At 38.6% G+C, this 14,916-nt stretch overlaps 1 protein-coding gene across 24 annotated transcripts in view; it reads left to right on the top strand.

Moving 5' to 3' along the window:
* MANBA (mannosidase beta) overlaps positions 1 to 14,916 on the top strand; it is a 72,240-nt gene that overhangs the window by 35,651 nt on the left and 21,673 nt on the right. For all 24 annotated transcript variants that reach the window (XM_046940856.1, XM_040699900.2, XM_040699899.2 and 21 more), the window contains exons 8-13: positions 4,064 to 4,215; positions 5,414 to 5,531; positions 8,336 to 8,422; positions 8,885 to 9,052; positions 12,139 to 12,357; positions 14,019 to 14,183. In XM_046940856.1, coding sequence (XP_046796812.1) covers positions 4,064 to 4,215; positions 5,414 to 5,531; positions 8,336 to 8,422; positions 8,885 to 9,052; positions 12,139 to 12,357; positions 14,019 to 14,183 — 909 coding nt within the window. The remainder of the gene's footprint in view (positions 1 to 4,063; positions 4,216 to 5,413; positions 5,532 to 8,335; positions 8,423 to 8,884; positions 9,053 to 12,138; positions 12,358 to 14,018; positions 14,184 to 14,916) is intronic.

Below are 14,916 nucleotides of genomic sequence, written 5' to 3'. Positions count from 1 at the left end.
AAAGTGTAGTTGCCCTTCATGTGTTCTCTGAGTCTCTGTCTTGGATTTTGACACGTCCCTGCCCTGAGCTGTACGCATGGATGAAGGCTCTGTATACAGTTTTTTCTAGCACAATTTGCCCTCATGTTAGCAGAACTGAATAACAGTGCTTCTGTGGCTTACTAAGAACCTTGGGTAGTTCAGGAAACACTTCCAGTGACAAACATTTCTGAAAGTTCCCACAAGGTGTTTGCTGTGAACTCAGTGCTTTGTTCTGGTGAGGTATATTTGAGGTATATTTTTTCCTTTTTTTTTTTTTTAACTAATAGGTGTGAAACATTTTTCAGCTGCTATGTCTCTGTATGAGTTCAGAGTATCTGCATATCTTTGGGCAGATGAACTAAAGGGCAACAACTGTATACGTAAGAATATGCAGTGTGAATCTTATGTCAGATCCAGCTGTCTTTAGTAGGGACTCCCTCTCTGTTTTTTGATATATTACAGTAGTCTCCAAAACATTAGCTAATCCTTTGGGAAATCCTCTGGGTAGCCTCCCAGTCTGTGCTTGCAGAGACTTTTGAGGCTCTAACCCATTCTGCAGGGAGCCTCTTGGACTGAGGAAATACCTACACATTGCCACTGAGAGCGGTAGAGAAACAAAATATAATAGAGCCAACATCCAGGATGAGGTGGGTTTCTGTTTATGTTTTGGTTTTCTGTTTGAATACTCTGTGTTGGAGTTTGTTTCTCAAGATGATATAAAACTAAGTCATAGACAGAAATTACTTGAGAATGAGATGGATTTTCTCAAGAGAGGTCGAGTTCTGTTTGCTATTGATAAATTCCCTGATGTAGGCATGGCAAGAAGAAAAGTGACTTAGTATCTCTTTCGCTGTCTTTTGAGACATTTATTTGATTTTGGAATCAGTTTCCCCATCTTTCTGTATGCTTATTTCTTCAACACTGCATTTCATTTTTTCACGATGCTATTTTAGTACTTGGATCTTAACCTCCAACCATTGTTCCTTCCTTGCCTCTACACCCTCTTCTCCCCCAGGCCTTTTAACATGACTTCCAAAAACCTCTCCATTTGACTTGGTAGTTTTCACACACATTTCATGCTGCATGCTAATTAGTTAGGTCACTAGGGCATTCTGTGATCTTATTTCAGCTCTGGGCATCTTTGTCCCTGTTGCTTTCCCTAGTGCTAAATCAAGGAATGCCAAATGGTTTCCACAGCCATTGGGTACAGAGCCTTTGTATGTGACTCAAAGATACACATATCTGTTTCTCAATTGTTGAGTGGGTGTTTGTTTTTTGGTGGCTAAAAAGCCTCTTCTCCATGCTCCTAGTCAGGGAGAAATATCAGTCCTTGGAGAGCAAGATATGTTATGTCATGCACATTGCAAAGTTGCGGTGGTCAGAGCCATAAGGATATTTAATCAAGTGTACCAGGTCCTAGAAGTTCCCCTCTGCCTTTCTTTTGCTCTGCATGGCAGAAGAAAGCTGCAGTAGGAGTGGGGAGAGGTGCTGTGTTACCAGGTGGGCCCCTGGAGAGCAATGGTTTGGGAGCACAAAGTCATCAAACCCTGGGATCTCAGAAACGTGAGATGGGGCCGAGGAGCTTTTCCCTGTGCTCAGACTGTGTGGGTGGTCCTGGCTGACGGTTTCAGCCTCACAAATTGCCTCTGATTTGGCCAGTTGCATGAGTTCCACTTGAGGACAAATAAAGCAGTATCACATTACTTCTGTTGTAATATAAATACTCCACTACAACTGCACTCTGAGACAGTCCCAACCTGCCTGATGACAACCATTAAGAGGACCTCCCAAATACACGTCTATAAATCTTACTTCATTTTGTGCCACAAAAGAAGAGTTGCACTGGAGACTAGAAAGTTTTTCTCAAAGTAATTTAGTTCACTAGAAGAAAGTCAGAACTCTTTAGTTGGTGTAGTACTCATGATGTAGGTTGTGGGGTTTGTTTTTTTTTTTTTTTGTAGCCTTCAGCAGTTAGATGGTGAGAGTTGTATGATTACTATTTCTTCTTAAACTCAACTTCTCATCTTAGAATATATATGCAAAATTCTATGAATGGGTGCAAGACTCCTGTCCTAAAGCTAAGTTCATCACGCTGGTCTGTTTTCAGCTGACCCAGTGTGCAGCAAAATTGTGGTAGAAAAGAGGTTGGACGCTGTGCCTAAGCATTTCTGTGAGCACAGAAATATTGGCTAGGAATCAGAAGTGTCTTCTCAGTGGTCTGATTCTTCTAAGGCTTTTTCTGTCACTGGGAATTCCTGTAGTGTCAATCCTTTACAGTAGTCCCAATGCTGAGATCCTTTTGCCTTTAATCTACTGTTATCCCTAGGGCACCACTGTACAACACTACAGGACCTGAGGTAAATTCCTTTTTTTTTTTTTTCCCCCTTAATTTGTATGTTTTGTTCATTGTCACAGTGCAGAGGGATTGAGTTTGAGGTGAGTGATCCATGGTGTCCACTCATGCACCTAGTTTGCATTGCATCTGTCCAGGGATTTGATTAATCATTGTTCAGTTGACTGAGAAGCACTGAGGAGGAAGCAAAAAAAGCAAGTTTTTTTTTCTTGTCTTTTCTGCCACTGGAAATAATTTTCTGTCTATCTTCACAATTATTGGTACGTTGAAAATTTGATAATCACAGTCACACAGTGGGAGATTAATTATGTCCCAGTTGAATACAGAATTGTTTGGTGTGTGAAATAAAGCATTACATTTCATTTTAAAGACAGATATATCAGTTGCACTTAATTAGGCTAAATTTAGCTGGGTTGACAGACAGATACAGTCCCAACTGTATCTTAAAGTAGAGAGAGAACAGTTTGTACTCTGCTATACATTTTCCAAAGGTCAGCTTGTAAATAGTCATTTGAGGAAGGAGTGGTTGCTAGCTTAGAGGCAGCCTAGACAAAAACTCCTGCCCTCCAGTTCCAAACCTGTTGCTTAGTGTGCATTGGCTGAAATTTTGTTTGCTTTCATTCACTTTATTCAGTTTCCCAACTTTCTCCCAGTGATGATGAGCAACAGGTACCAAAAGGAAAAAGAAAATTTCTTTCTAATCCAGATAAGTTAAAGTGGAAGAAGGTTGTGAGGGGAAATAGTAGTAGAAAGTCTTTCTGAAAGAAGTGTATTCTGTAACACTTCATAGCTGTGCAGGACCCAAGTGTAGTAGGTGGGGAAGATAGCTCAGCAAAATAAGGGTTCAGTGCAAGGTGTTATTGCGCTCCACCTAGTACTGCTTCATGGTATTATCTGTGTGTTGTGGTGATTGAGATACCTCTTCAGAACAGCACTGTCACTTTAGCTGAAATGAAGTCCCATCGAATACCCAGAATAGTTTCTTGGGAAGTTTTCCTCTACCTGCAGTTAGGAGGAATGTTTTGTTGTTGGTGGTGGGTTTTTTTTCCAGCATTTGCAGTGCATGATACCAGATACTAGGCTGAAAGAGCAGCTGTGGAAGATAGTTTGATATCTGCTTCATATGTGCTTGTATCTGGAATGGACTTTAATACTTTACATAGAGTTGGTGACTGTTTAGCTGAACTGGTCTCTGTGAAATGTGATGGGTGAGCATACTGTTCAAATGCAGCTATTAAGGCCAGAGAGACCTTCACTTCCAAACCAGCATTTTTGAGATATCATTTCAAGGCAACAACAAAATGTGGTTTTGCTTTTTACTGGATGAAGCTGAAGCTAGATATTTAGGGACAAGATCTCCAGCAGAGCTTCTGTAGTCTCCTTCCATAAGGAGAAAATTTCAGATCAGTGTGTCTGAGAGGAATGCAGTGGCTGCATTAGATCAGTGATTCCCAAATAGAACTTCAACTGAATTTTGCATCAAGCAAACATGCATCTGTCTCACACATACACATGCAAACGCTTTTTAACTTTTTTAAACACTTTTAATTTCTGCTTGAAAAGTACCGAAAGAGGTGAGGTCGTCTGACTTCAACAACTTTTAAGTTATTGTTCAGTTGAATCATTTGCCTTATAGTTTTTATTTATTTTACTTTGTCTGCTTTAAATCTATGTTTTATGTCTTCACAGGCCTATTTTCGGACAGTAGAACTTGTTCAGGAGCCTATTCCTGGATCTCCGGGTCTGAGTTTCTACTTTAAAATCAATGGCCAACCCATTTTCATGAAGGGCTCAAACTGGATTCCAGCAGATTCTTTCCAGGATAGAGTGACCTATGACACGTAAGCCACATTTGATATTTTCTTAGGAGAAAGGATCACCTTTGATGGAGAAACATGAAGAGGTAAATGTTGGCACTGGTGTGGGTGGACTCCTTTCAGGGCAGGTGTAATGTGATGGAAAAATGCAGCAATGACAGCAGAGCAGCAAGGTCCCAGGCTGCAGCAAGTGAGAATTTGCTCAAATGCAACAGCCGTGGTCACAGAAATAAAGGAAAGAAGCTGCTTACCTTCAAAAGGCCTCAGGTACACAGGGATCTCCAGCAAGATACCTGTAGCTCCACTGCCATCTCTTAAATGAGATCTGGGAAGGGGTGGATCCTGGCTCCACCCCTTTTGGTCACTCAGGTGTATTGCATGCACCTGAGCTCCTCTGGGTTGGCCCCGCCTTCCTACCAGGTGCTCAATCACTGTTTCAAGTCAAGTAAAAGTACTTACGTAGGTTACTCCAGAAGTAGTGCCAACTACAACACATATGAAGAGTGCAGTAACACTATTAGATAGAGAAAATTCTTAGCTATGAAACGTTCTTTTTCAGCATAACCATGACCAGTAACTATGCATTTTCACTGGCGATGAACAGGAGCCTTCATGCTGTGCTCATAAAAATCTGCACCAGCGGAGGTGACCCATTGTCTCTGTTGCCAGTGCTGAAACACACCACCCACCACCTTGCTGTGCTCACATCTGCTGTTTGGTCTCCATAAACGTTCAGCAAGCACTGATGAATGTCAGTGGGTGCAATTTTTTCTGCATGGGAAGAATTCAGTAATACACCTTTGTTTCAAATGCACTTCCGTGTTAGGTTCCAGGTTGTCAGTCTGCCCCTCTGCTGCCATCTGTTGCACAGCAACAAAATGGAATATTGATAGGAAGGTTCAACCTCCACTGCCATACCACCACCCTCTGCCTCTGACATTGTGGGTCAAGGTAATAAAGTAGGAGGCATTACTGTTTCGACAGTCCTCATGCAGGTGCCACTTCATCTGTTTTGTGTTTACAGGACCAAGTAACTTTGTTTCCACAAAAAATTGCTTTTTGAGATCTCTCTCCAGACATGCAGGATTAGAGGTATCAAAATAGAGTGGCTTCTGTCTGAATTACTAGGTGGCTTTCTAGAGATGAATGTTTGAGATTTTTTGTGATATAACCTTAGAAACTGCTATGAAAGTTGTGTAAATCTTCTTACTGTATTTGACAGATTATGGCTACTCTTGAAGTCTGCAGCAGATGCTAACATGAATGCACTTAGGATATGGGGAGGAGGAATATATGAGCAGGATGATTTCTACGATATTTGTGATGAACTGGGAATAATGGTAAAATAATAATAATACAGACTGTGTATTGTGTATAAATACTCTACTGTATTGTTTCCATTCTCTTCTGTAAATGAGCCAAATTTAATACAGAAGTTCTAACCATCTTTCCAAAGTATACGTGGTGAAGTACCAATCTGAGAAGTTGGATCAACCTTCTATGTGTATATATGGATCAACTTTCTATGTGTATATATGGTATATACAACTTATAGATATAAACCCTCATATATATATGAAATTTATTTTTGTAAATATATTTTTCACTTTAATTGTTGCTCATTACTGAGGCTGTCTATTGAAACTGGAAGTGAGGTTTTGGAGTGTTTATTTTAGCTTGTATTTCCTCTTCCAGTTAAGGCTACAAATCTGTGGTCTTCATTTTTTACTCTGCCACCCTTCTCTGCCCAGAGCCTCACTTTGGTCTTTCTTTTCTCCCTACTGTTTCTGTTTTTCTGCTCTTACATTCCCCAGAATCTTAGCTAGAGGTTCATGCCTTGAACTCTCTGTCTTCTATTCAGATCAGACTCTCCAACCTCTTCCAGTTTTACATTTTCTATTCTCTTGGGAAGGAATGAGAGAAAGAAACAAACATCTGAGTAACTAGTGTTAGTGATGTTACGTAATGCGGAAAGTGGGTATTTATACTGTGCTGATGTGCACTATATTAGAACTTCTGTGGATTATAGTCCTGGACTGGACATCAACAGGGCTTGCCACAGTTAGTCAGATAGTTGTGAAACAAGTACTTCGTGGGAGGGGGATTATTCACAAACTCAAATAGTAGTTTTTCTACCACAGCCATGCTGTGGGCCCCTGTAGCTGTGGTTAGGGACTAACTCATGTGAGAATAGCTCTGAAATATCTGAGTATTTCAGTATATACCCCAGGTTTGAGAGTGGAGACCTTGGAATCTGATCATTGTGAGGATTTAAGGCTTAATCTATTTGACTTCTGTGCTTACTTCTGAGTAATCAAAACATCAAAGAAAGTAGTCATGTTTTTCCCTGCTGGGGAAATGAATGAAAATTTGTTCTTTTTTTTTTTCTTTTAGTTTTCTTTTTTAAGTTTCATTTGGCCTGCATGGTAGACTTTATCCAAAGGGCTCTTTTGAACAAACCGTAATTGAGTGTAAATATAGCTGTAAGGGAACACCTGCTGTAAACATTGATAATTTTAGATGAGTATCTTTTGATTATATAAGTTTGGAGACACTTGTTAATAAGCCTTGACGAAATAGGGACTAGATGAGTGAAGACTGAATTGCATCAGGTATTAAAATCCCAAGAAGTGTGTTTGGTGTTTGCAGCATAAAAGAGCAGAGAAACAAAACTGATACCTTTCTGCCTTCTGCTTTATGTGCTTGGCAAAAAAAAAAAAAAAAAAAAAAAAATCTATTTTAGTCATCTGAATGTGTGCCCTGATTTTCAAGGCTTCTGAGCACTTGCAGTTCTTTCATTTTTGACTCTAGAAAATCTAAGTAGGCCATATAGACCTGTGCCTGGGTAGTGCTCAATGCAAGATGTAGATCTTATTTAGCGCTGTGAACAGCAAATAGACACAGAAAGTCAGACCCTTATTCTGGTGCGGGATGATGCTGGAGGGCTTTAGTTTTATTCTTTCTATTGGTCTTGCAAAGGCTTAAAAGAGCATTAGAGTCAAACTGTGTTTAAGTAGAAACAGTAATAGCTCACTGTAGGAAACAGCAAAAGAAAGAGTAAATTTGGTACAGAGAGTTTTGACTCCACAATCACTGAAAGATTCCGAGTAGTTCTTCAGCAATAGCCTTGCTTTTTCTTAGAGTGTTAGACTGGAACAATTATTAATAGATCTATTACAAACTTTTTTTTTTTTTTTGTGGGAAATAGGGGAAAAGTAATGGGAACATACGTCATTGCAAGGAAAACAATTTAATGAGAAGCTGAGCTGGCTCTCCCCATTATCTAGGTAGAATGGTGTTCAGAAAAGTCTGTTGGAAAGGACTTGCTATATTAAGATGCTCCTTCAGGCTTTCCATTTGAGATAGATTATCAGGAGTATAGTTTATGGCACTTAAAATCCAGGACAGGTAGAACAAGAAATCCTGCCCATCTCACTGGGCTTCTTCCTTTCCATTTTTTAGTAATTCTTCAAGTTACAAATGAAGGAGTTTGTTCTTTAGTGGTATCTGCTTGATCTTTAAAGGGAAAGATCACCATGCTCTTAAACTAGATCCTTTGCTTCTGCCTCACTGAGCATGATTTGCTCTTTTTAAGATCAGTCCGTGCATTTGTTGTGGAAGCATTTTGTTAAGAAATGTACTTGAAGACCTGTTGAATGTACTTGGTACCACATCAGAAAAATTACTTTCTTCTTTTAGTAAGTAATGGGGATTTGGTGTTACCCATGCAAAGCATTACATTTAAAATAGTTCTGTTCAGCTGGTGACTCCCTCATATTCCTAGCTCAACAGTGCATGGATTCTAATTACTCCATTGGAACCTATTGAAATCCATCTTACTGAGAAGTACTGTACTTATCAGTGAAGGCTATCAGGATCCACTTTCTAAGAGCGAATATTCTGTAACTCTTTATATTGAAGAAAACCAAATTTGAGTATGATCGTGATGAATGCCATGGAGAATGTGATTGTTTTGGTAATACTTTCCAAGAACAACAGATACAACGTTTCAGTTTAATTCTCTTTGAGATAAATAACTTCTGTCTTGGCAAAGTGTTGTGCATCTCAGTAAGCATCTGTTTTTCAAATATGGAAAGTGATTTGCTAACAGATTATTTTGTATTTTCTTTCCTATTTCTCATAGATTTGGCAGGATTTTATGTTTGCATGTGCACTGTATCCAACAGACCCGGATTACTTGGAATCAGTAAGAGCAGAAGTTTCTCATCAGGTATTTTGTCCATGTGATCTATTTCTCATAACCTAGTATTGACAATAATTTGTGAGGCCTGCTCCAAAAGTAACGCCTCCTCATTATATTGGCCCATGACATCAGAAGTGGATGTTGGTGGTATGATAGTAGAGACGGAGCCTTCCTGCCAATATTCCATTATGTTTTGCTGCTGACTAACAGATGGCAGCAGAGGGGCAGTCTGATAATATGGCACCTGACAAAGAGGTGTGTAAAGCAAAGGTGTGTCACTGAATATGTGCCAGGATATTAAGTATACAAAAGTTTGGGCCTGATCTGGAGCTGGCAGAAAAGTGGACAGACTGGATAAAAGCATGGGACTTGTAGACATAGCATATGTAGTATGCATGTGAACTTGTAATCAAAGTAGTAACAAATAGATCGTTATTATTTTTAAGATAAATTGTTTTGCTTGACTACAGAAACTGAATTGTCTTTCAGGTAAGGCGGTTAAAATCCCATCCATCAGTTGTTCTGTGGAGTGGTAACAATGAAAATGAAGCAGCAATTGCAAGTAACTGGTTCTCCATACCACATGCTGACAGAGAAGTCTATATCAAAGATTACGTGATGCTTTATGTGAAGAACATCAGAGAAATAGTTCTTGCTGTAAGTGATTTCAAGAAAATGTGGGGGGTTATGGCTTGGCAAAATGTTTTAATGTTTGCAATTTGAGCAACTTGGGATTTCTGTGCTTTTGTGGGTTTTTTTTTGGGGGGGGGGGGGGGGGGTGAGGCGTTTGCTGTTGTTGTTTAAATAATCTTTGAAAATGAAAAACAGCATGCTGTTGAGGAACTGCACTTTCCAAGTTTGTGTAAGCTACTCTTTAAACACAACAGTCATCCTCAAAACAAAACAAAAAAATTGCTTTTGTCTTTAATGCCCTGTGATATGTAAAGATGACCTGAAAATGTAGACAGTCCTCCCTCCCTTTTCTTTACTATTCAATCACTCCACAAATGCCTTCACTTGCAGTGGAGAAAATCAACTTGCCCATTATTTAAATCAATTTCCTTTGCCTTGGCTTTGTTGATACATAATGTAAAATGGATTAATAACCCTCAGTCTTTTAATTGCAGTTGAAGAAATTTGTGAAAATAATATTTTTCCAGTGTGTGTTTCCAAGTATGTGTCTGGAGTGTTTGGCTGAAGTAGGTTAAAAAAAAGCTGTGCCGTGTCTGTTCTCATGTTCTTTGGTCATTATTGTTTTTTGTCATACACAGGTTTTAGTTTTTTGATTTGTTATGAACAGACTAATGATGTTTTACAGTATACAGAAACTAAATATTTGAGATAAGACTTAAACTGTGAGCATGCTGACCAGAAGCACCTGAAATCAATTATAATATCTATTGTGATGTGGCACTGCTCACTTTGCACAGTTCTTGTAGATCTTTTTCTTCTTTATTGGAAGTACTGCAGCTCATTACTTCATAGAATCTATTTTTAACTAACTTTTGTTTGTAGATGTGGGGTAAAATTGATTCAGAAGTCCCAAACTGAAGCTGCATAACTGTATAGGGACTATAAATGATTCTTGAACCATGGATGAGTATTCTTAAACCCCCTTTTAGCTAAGAGATGTGCAGAATGATTAAAATATCACAAGAGCTTTGTCTCTTGTGAGAGAAATTCCCTCTTCAACAATTGAATGTGAGTTTTCTGTTAACCTAAACCTGCAAATGGTCTTTTCTTAACCCAGTTATCCAGCATGATGTTACTGACTTTGAGGTATGATAATATTAGTCTAACATCCGTTGTTTTCAGGATGAGGTGCATTTTATGAAATGGGGCTTCATGATCTAAAGTTTCCCTTGCGCTAAGCTAGGCAATCAGTATGTACATGACAGTGATGTTATTGCTTGTTATTAGAGGCTATTGACATTGTCAGAGTAGTTGTACTCTGATTCATAGCATCTTTCTACTGGAAAGGTGGACAATAAGGGAAATAGTGAAAATGGGGCATAGGAGTGAAAGAACTTGCAGGAAAGGATCTGCTCTTGAGAAGTTACACATTCTAAGTGTTAATGGTGTCTTACAAACAAAATGTTAAGCAGAAATATAGGTGTCTGTATTAGTTTATTTGAGCTGAGAGGTCAGTACAGGTATGCTGTGGTTTTTCTGTGTTATTGGCTGCATGACTTGGGTGGCCAGTGTGTGTACCACAAAGTGAGATATCTGGCTTGATAATATTTTTGAGTTATAGCCCACTTGTGTGTTATTTCTGTTGAGCCAGGATGCTCCTTTATTTTGAACCCATAGATTAACTATTTTGAGTGTCAGAAGGAACTGTACCAGTTAAATGATTTCAGGTCCTGTAAAATACATCTCCACTATGAAAACGGTCTGCAGGAGCTGGGGCTGATCAGCCTGGAGGAGAGAAGGCTCCAGAGACGGCTGGTAGCGGCCTTTTGGTATATAGAGGGGAGCTACAAGAAAGGAGGCGAGAGACTCTTGAGCAGGGTCTGTTGTGATAGGACAAGAGAAAATGGTTTCAAACTTAAAGGGGGGAGATTTAGGTTGGATAAAAGGAAAAAGTGAAGGTGATGAGGCACTGGAACAGGTTACCCAGGGATGTGGTGGAAGCCCTGTCCCTGGAGATATTCAAGGCCAGGCTGGACCAAGCTCTAAGCAATCTGATCTAGCTGTGCATATCCCTGTTTATCGCAGGGGAGCTGGACTAGATGACCTTTAAGAGTCCCTTACAACTCAAACAATTCTATGGTAATATAAACCAGCTTAGGAAATCCGTAACTGCTGACAGAACAGGACTGTATCACTTAAAAGGCTTTTAAGTCTGAGCTAAAGACTTCAGGGAATCTAAGGTATCCTGTAACAAATTATGCTTCAGTTAATTGTTAATTACTCAGGTCCAAAATATTGGATGGATCTATTCCTTCTTATAATGAAGCATGTATCTAAGTGCTTTACTGTGTTGGAGCCAATTGCTGTAACTTGTGACTGTGGTAATTCTGGCCTCTGTCTTACAAGTAGAGTGACAAATGAATTATACCTGCAGAACAATTCCTTCAGTGCTTTGTAGAGTACTGATAAAAGATGTGTACTAAATCTGCTGAGATTATAAATAAATGCTGCTCTGAATAATCGTAAATGTAACCCCTGGTATAGTCTCATCTACTTTGATGTGCTGAGTCAGCCACAGTGACAGTAACCTGCAATGCTATTGTGCAGCCATTGGTAGTGGAATACCTTGGTTTTGTTGAGGCTAAATTTTGTTTACTACTTAATTACAAAGGGGAAAAATCATTATGGTGTTACTCCAAAAGCACAATAAAAGTAATGATTTACATAAAGAGGTCACAGTACTCAAATATTAATGTTCTTTGGGTTTATTTTTCACAAGATGCACTTTTAAATAGCTTTCATTAAGAATGTAGAAGTATATAAAGATAGCAAATCTCTTGATGTGAGGAAAAGAATCCTTTAGAACAGTAGAGCTAGTAATATCATGCCTAACTGTCTTCCAGGAAGAGGAATAAGAAACTAATTAAGCTAGTAAAGATGATAGCTGTCACAAAGGAGGATTGTTTCCTAAGTGGTGACTCAGAAATTTGGAAAAAGCGTGTTTTTCTTTGCCCTCTTCCTTTTCAAAATACATTCCAGATATTCAGATGATAAAAGCCAATCATTTTATGAGGAGTAGTGGTGATGTTTTGTTTTTTTTCTAATCACAGGAAGATAAAAGTCGTCCTTTTGTTGTATCCAGTCCTACCAATGGTTTGGAGTCAATTAAAGAGGGCTGGCTCTCTGAGAATCCATATGACACACATTATGGTGACACTCACTTTTATGACTACAGCAGTGATTGCTGGAATTGGGCAATGTATCCTAGAACTCGTTTTGCTTCAGAATATGGATTTCAATCCTGGCCATCTTTCAGTACGCTGAAAAAGGTAAGGCTGATCTTCCGAACCTTATTGTTCCCTCTGCTCACATTTAGTGAAGGTAATGAATCTCTTTCCAACAAACCAGAGCATCGTGACTGCAGCTGGGATAATGCAATGTGAGGTGTGGTACGTGGCAGGTGGGATAGAAGTGTGTAGTGTTGTGGAGGGAAGGAAAGAAACTGGACTGTATCCTTCCTCAGTGATTGAAAAATTTCCCTTGTCATTGCAAGAGAAACCAAGTTTAATGCAATTAGGGGCGTTTATTAGGGCTGCCATGATAGGAACACTGGGGAACAGTCTTGAATATTTTTGTAATTGAGTTTTAAAAATTATTTTCTGCTTGTAACCAGTAACTGGCACTTTTCTCCATTTGAAAAGCTCAAGAATCTTGTATAGATTGAAATGTTAAGTTGCTGCCCAACCTTGGCTACTAGCTTAATTCCAAGTGGACTTGTCTTACAGGTCCTTCTTCCCTTGGATATGATCTGTAAAAGATAAGCAATATTATCACTCATTATATTGAAACATCAGGTAGCTGTACCTGATAGATGGGAGAATGTTACGTGACCATTAATTTTAGTACTAATTCTTTTTAATATATAGCTCAGTAATGATTGCGTAGCTGTTTCGGTGTCTGTGTTTTGGTGACTGTGCTGAAGGTTCATTTAGAAATACAAAAACTACAACCTGTGCTGATTTGTGCTGAATTCTAAAATCTATTAGTTTTTATTGCTTTTACCAATTTATTTGCTTATATTCAATACATAAAGAAAAAAATATTGTAGAGGGTTTGGTTTTGTTTCCTACTAAGTCAAGGTACTGTATATTGTTTGATTTTCTTTTTTTCTAGTTCAAGCAGAGATGCATTGTCCTGTTTGTCTGTCCATTTGTTCAGAGATGATTATCATGTTGATATGCATGCATCTAAAAGGAGTTCAAAATTCTCCTTTCAGTTTGCTGGGTTAAGTATACTATCTGAGACATAATCAGTATGATCATCCATATTAATGAGAATGAAAAATTTTCAATCAATCTGACCTACAGTAGAACAAATTTAAATAAAGGATGTTAGATTGTAATTATGATGAAAGCTTAACAGTAGTAGCTGTATGAGCTATAATGCATTGTTATCCTTAGTTTAGGAAAAAAAAAAAAAACATGCTCGTGCTCATTTGTTTCCAGAGGCAGATTATTGTAGCAGGTTTTGAATGTATATTACTAGAATTTATAGCCCTGCTCTAGCTTTTGATATTTATTAGCCTGGAAGGAATACAGCTTCTTACTTGCAAGCATACAGAATGTGTTACTTTATGCCTACGTGTATTTGAATAGAGTACATTCTTTCGTCTCCATAAAGTGTTTCTGATTTACTGTGAACCCAAACAAACTGTTGAGGTCCTGTGGTCAGAATCAGTTGTAGGACAAATAACTATAATGCTACTGAGCCTTTTGAGCAGGTCCAAAAGCACTGTCTATTTTCAGGTGTTTGTACAAAAAGTACGAGGAAACTGTTACTGACTAAAAAATCTTGCTTGACTGCACGAGGTGCTGTAGAAATGTATTGCTCACTTTAATGGTTTTGAGTGATGCCAGCAGACTGTAATAGATACCTTTTCCTGAATAACCTGTCAATCATCATTCAGATATTTTACTTATGTTTTTAAAAGGTTTCCTCCGCTGAGGACTGGTCATACACAAGCAATTTCTCTCTCCATCGACAGCACCATGAAAATGGCAATGACCAGATGCTTCAACAGATTGCATATCATTTCAAGCTTCCCCAGACCACAGATCCCATAAAAAAGTTCAAAGATATGATTTACCTCACTCAGGTAACAGTGATATCTTCAGTATAAGTAGCTGTTCATATTTGTTCCAATAGTTATTCTTAGTAGCTGAAAGTGGACCTAATCTGTTATGTAACATTCAATCATACAGAAACAGTTTCTGCACTGAAGTATTGGAGAGTCCAATATAATTTGGTACAGGGTTGTCTCTCAATTGCTGTAGAGAATGCGGTTTCATCAAAAAAGAACTGGTGTACTTCTTGGAGAATTTTGCAGAAACTGACTTAGTCAGGAGAAAGTCAGCTGTGTGTGCTGTCTTGATCTCTGTTCCTTGCAAGACACACTTACATTGCTGGCTGGGATGCGGACATACTGGTCTTTCTTGGTAGACAACTCTTCCTGGGACTACCGTGCTATTCCTTGTTTTAGACAAAGTATGTTTTGCTTTTCGTGTGGCGCATGGGGACATATTGCTTCTATTTTTGCCATAAGGAATACCTTAGCTTTTGAATCAAAGTTATTTGGAGAGGCTGTAGTTGTCTGTGAGATCATCAGTAGCTTTTATTTTGTTGTAGTCTCAAATATTAATGCTTTTTTTCTTTTTTTTCAAATCAATAGATTGTATTTTGCTTTTCATCTGAAGTAGTTTTGCCTCACACTTGCTTTTTTCCTTGCAATTTCTATGTGACTTATAAATGATATTAAGCAAGTTTAAAGTGCTGTTACTTTTTTGTTGTGTTCCAAGAATTTCAGAAATGCTCTTGATGGGAATAACTGG

Source organism: Gallus gallus, chromosome 4 (assembly GCF_016699485.2).
Source record: "Gallus gallus isolate bGalGal1 chromosome 4, bGalGal1.mat.broiler.GRCg7b, whole genome shotgun sequence".
In the NCBI taxonomy this organism is placed as follows: Eukaryota; Metazoa; Chordata; class Aves; order Galliformes; family Phasianidae; genus Gallus; species Gallus gallus.
This window is presented reverse-complemented; position numbering and strand designations above follow the sequence as displayed.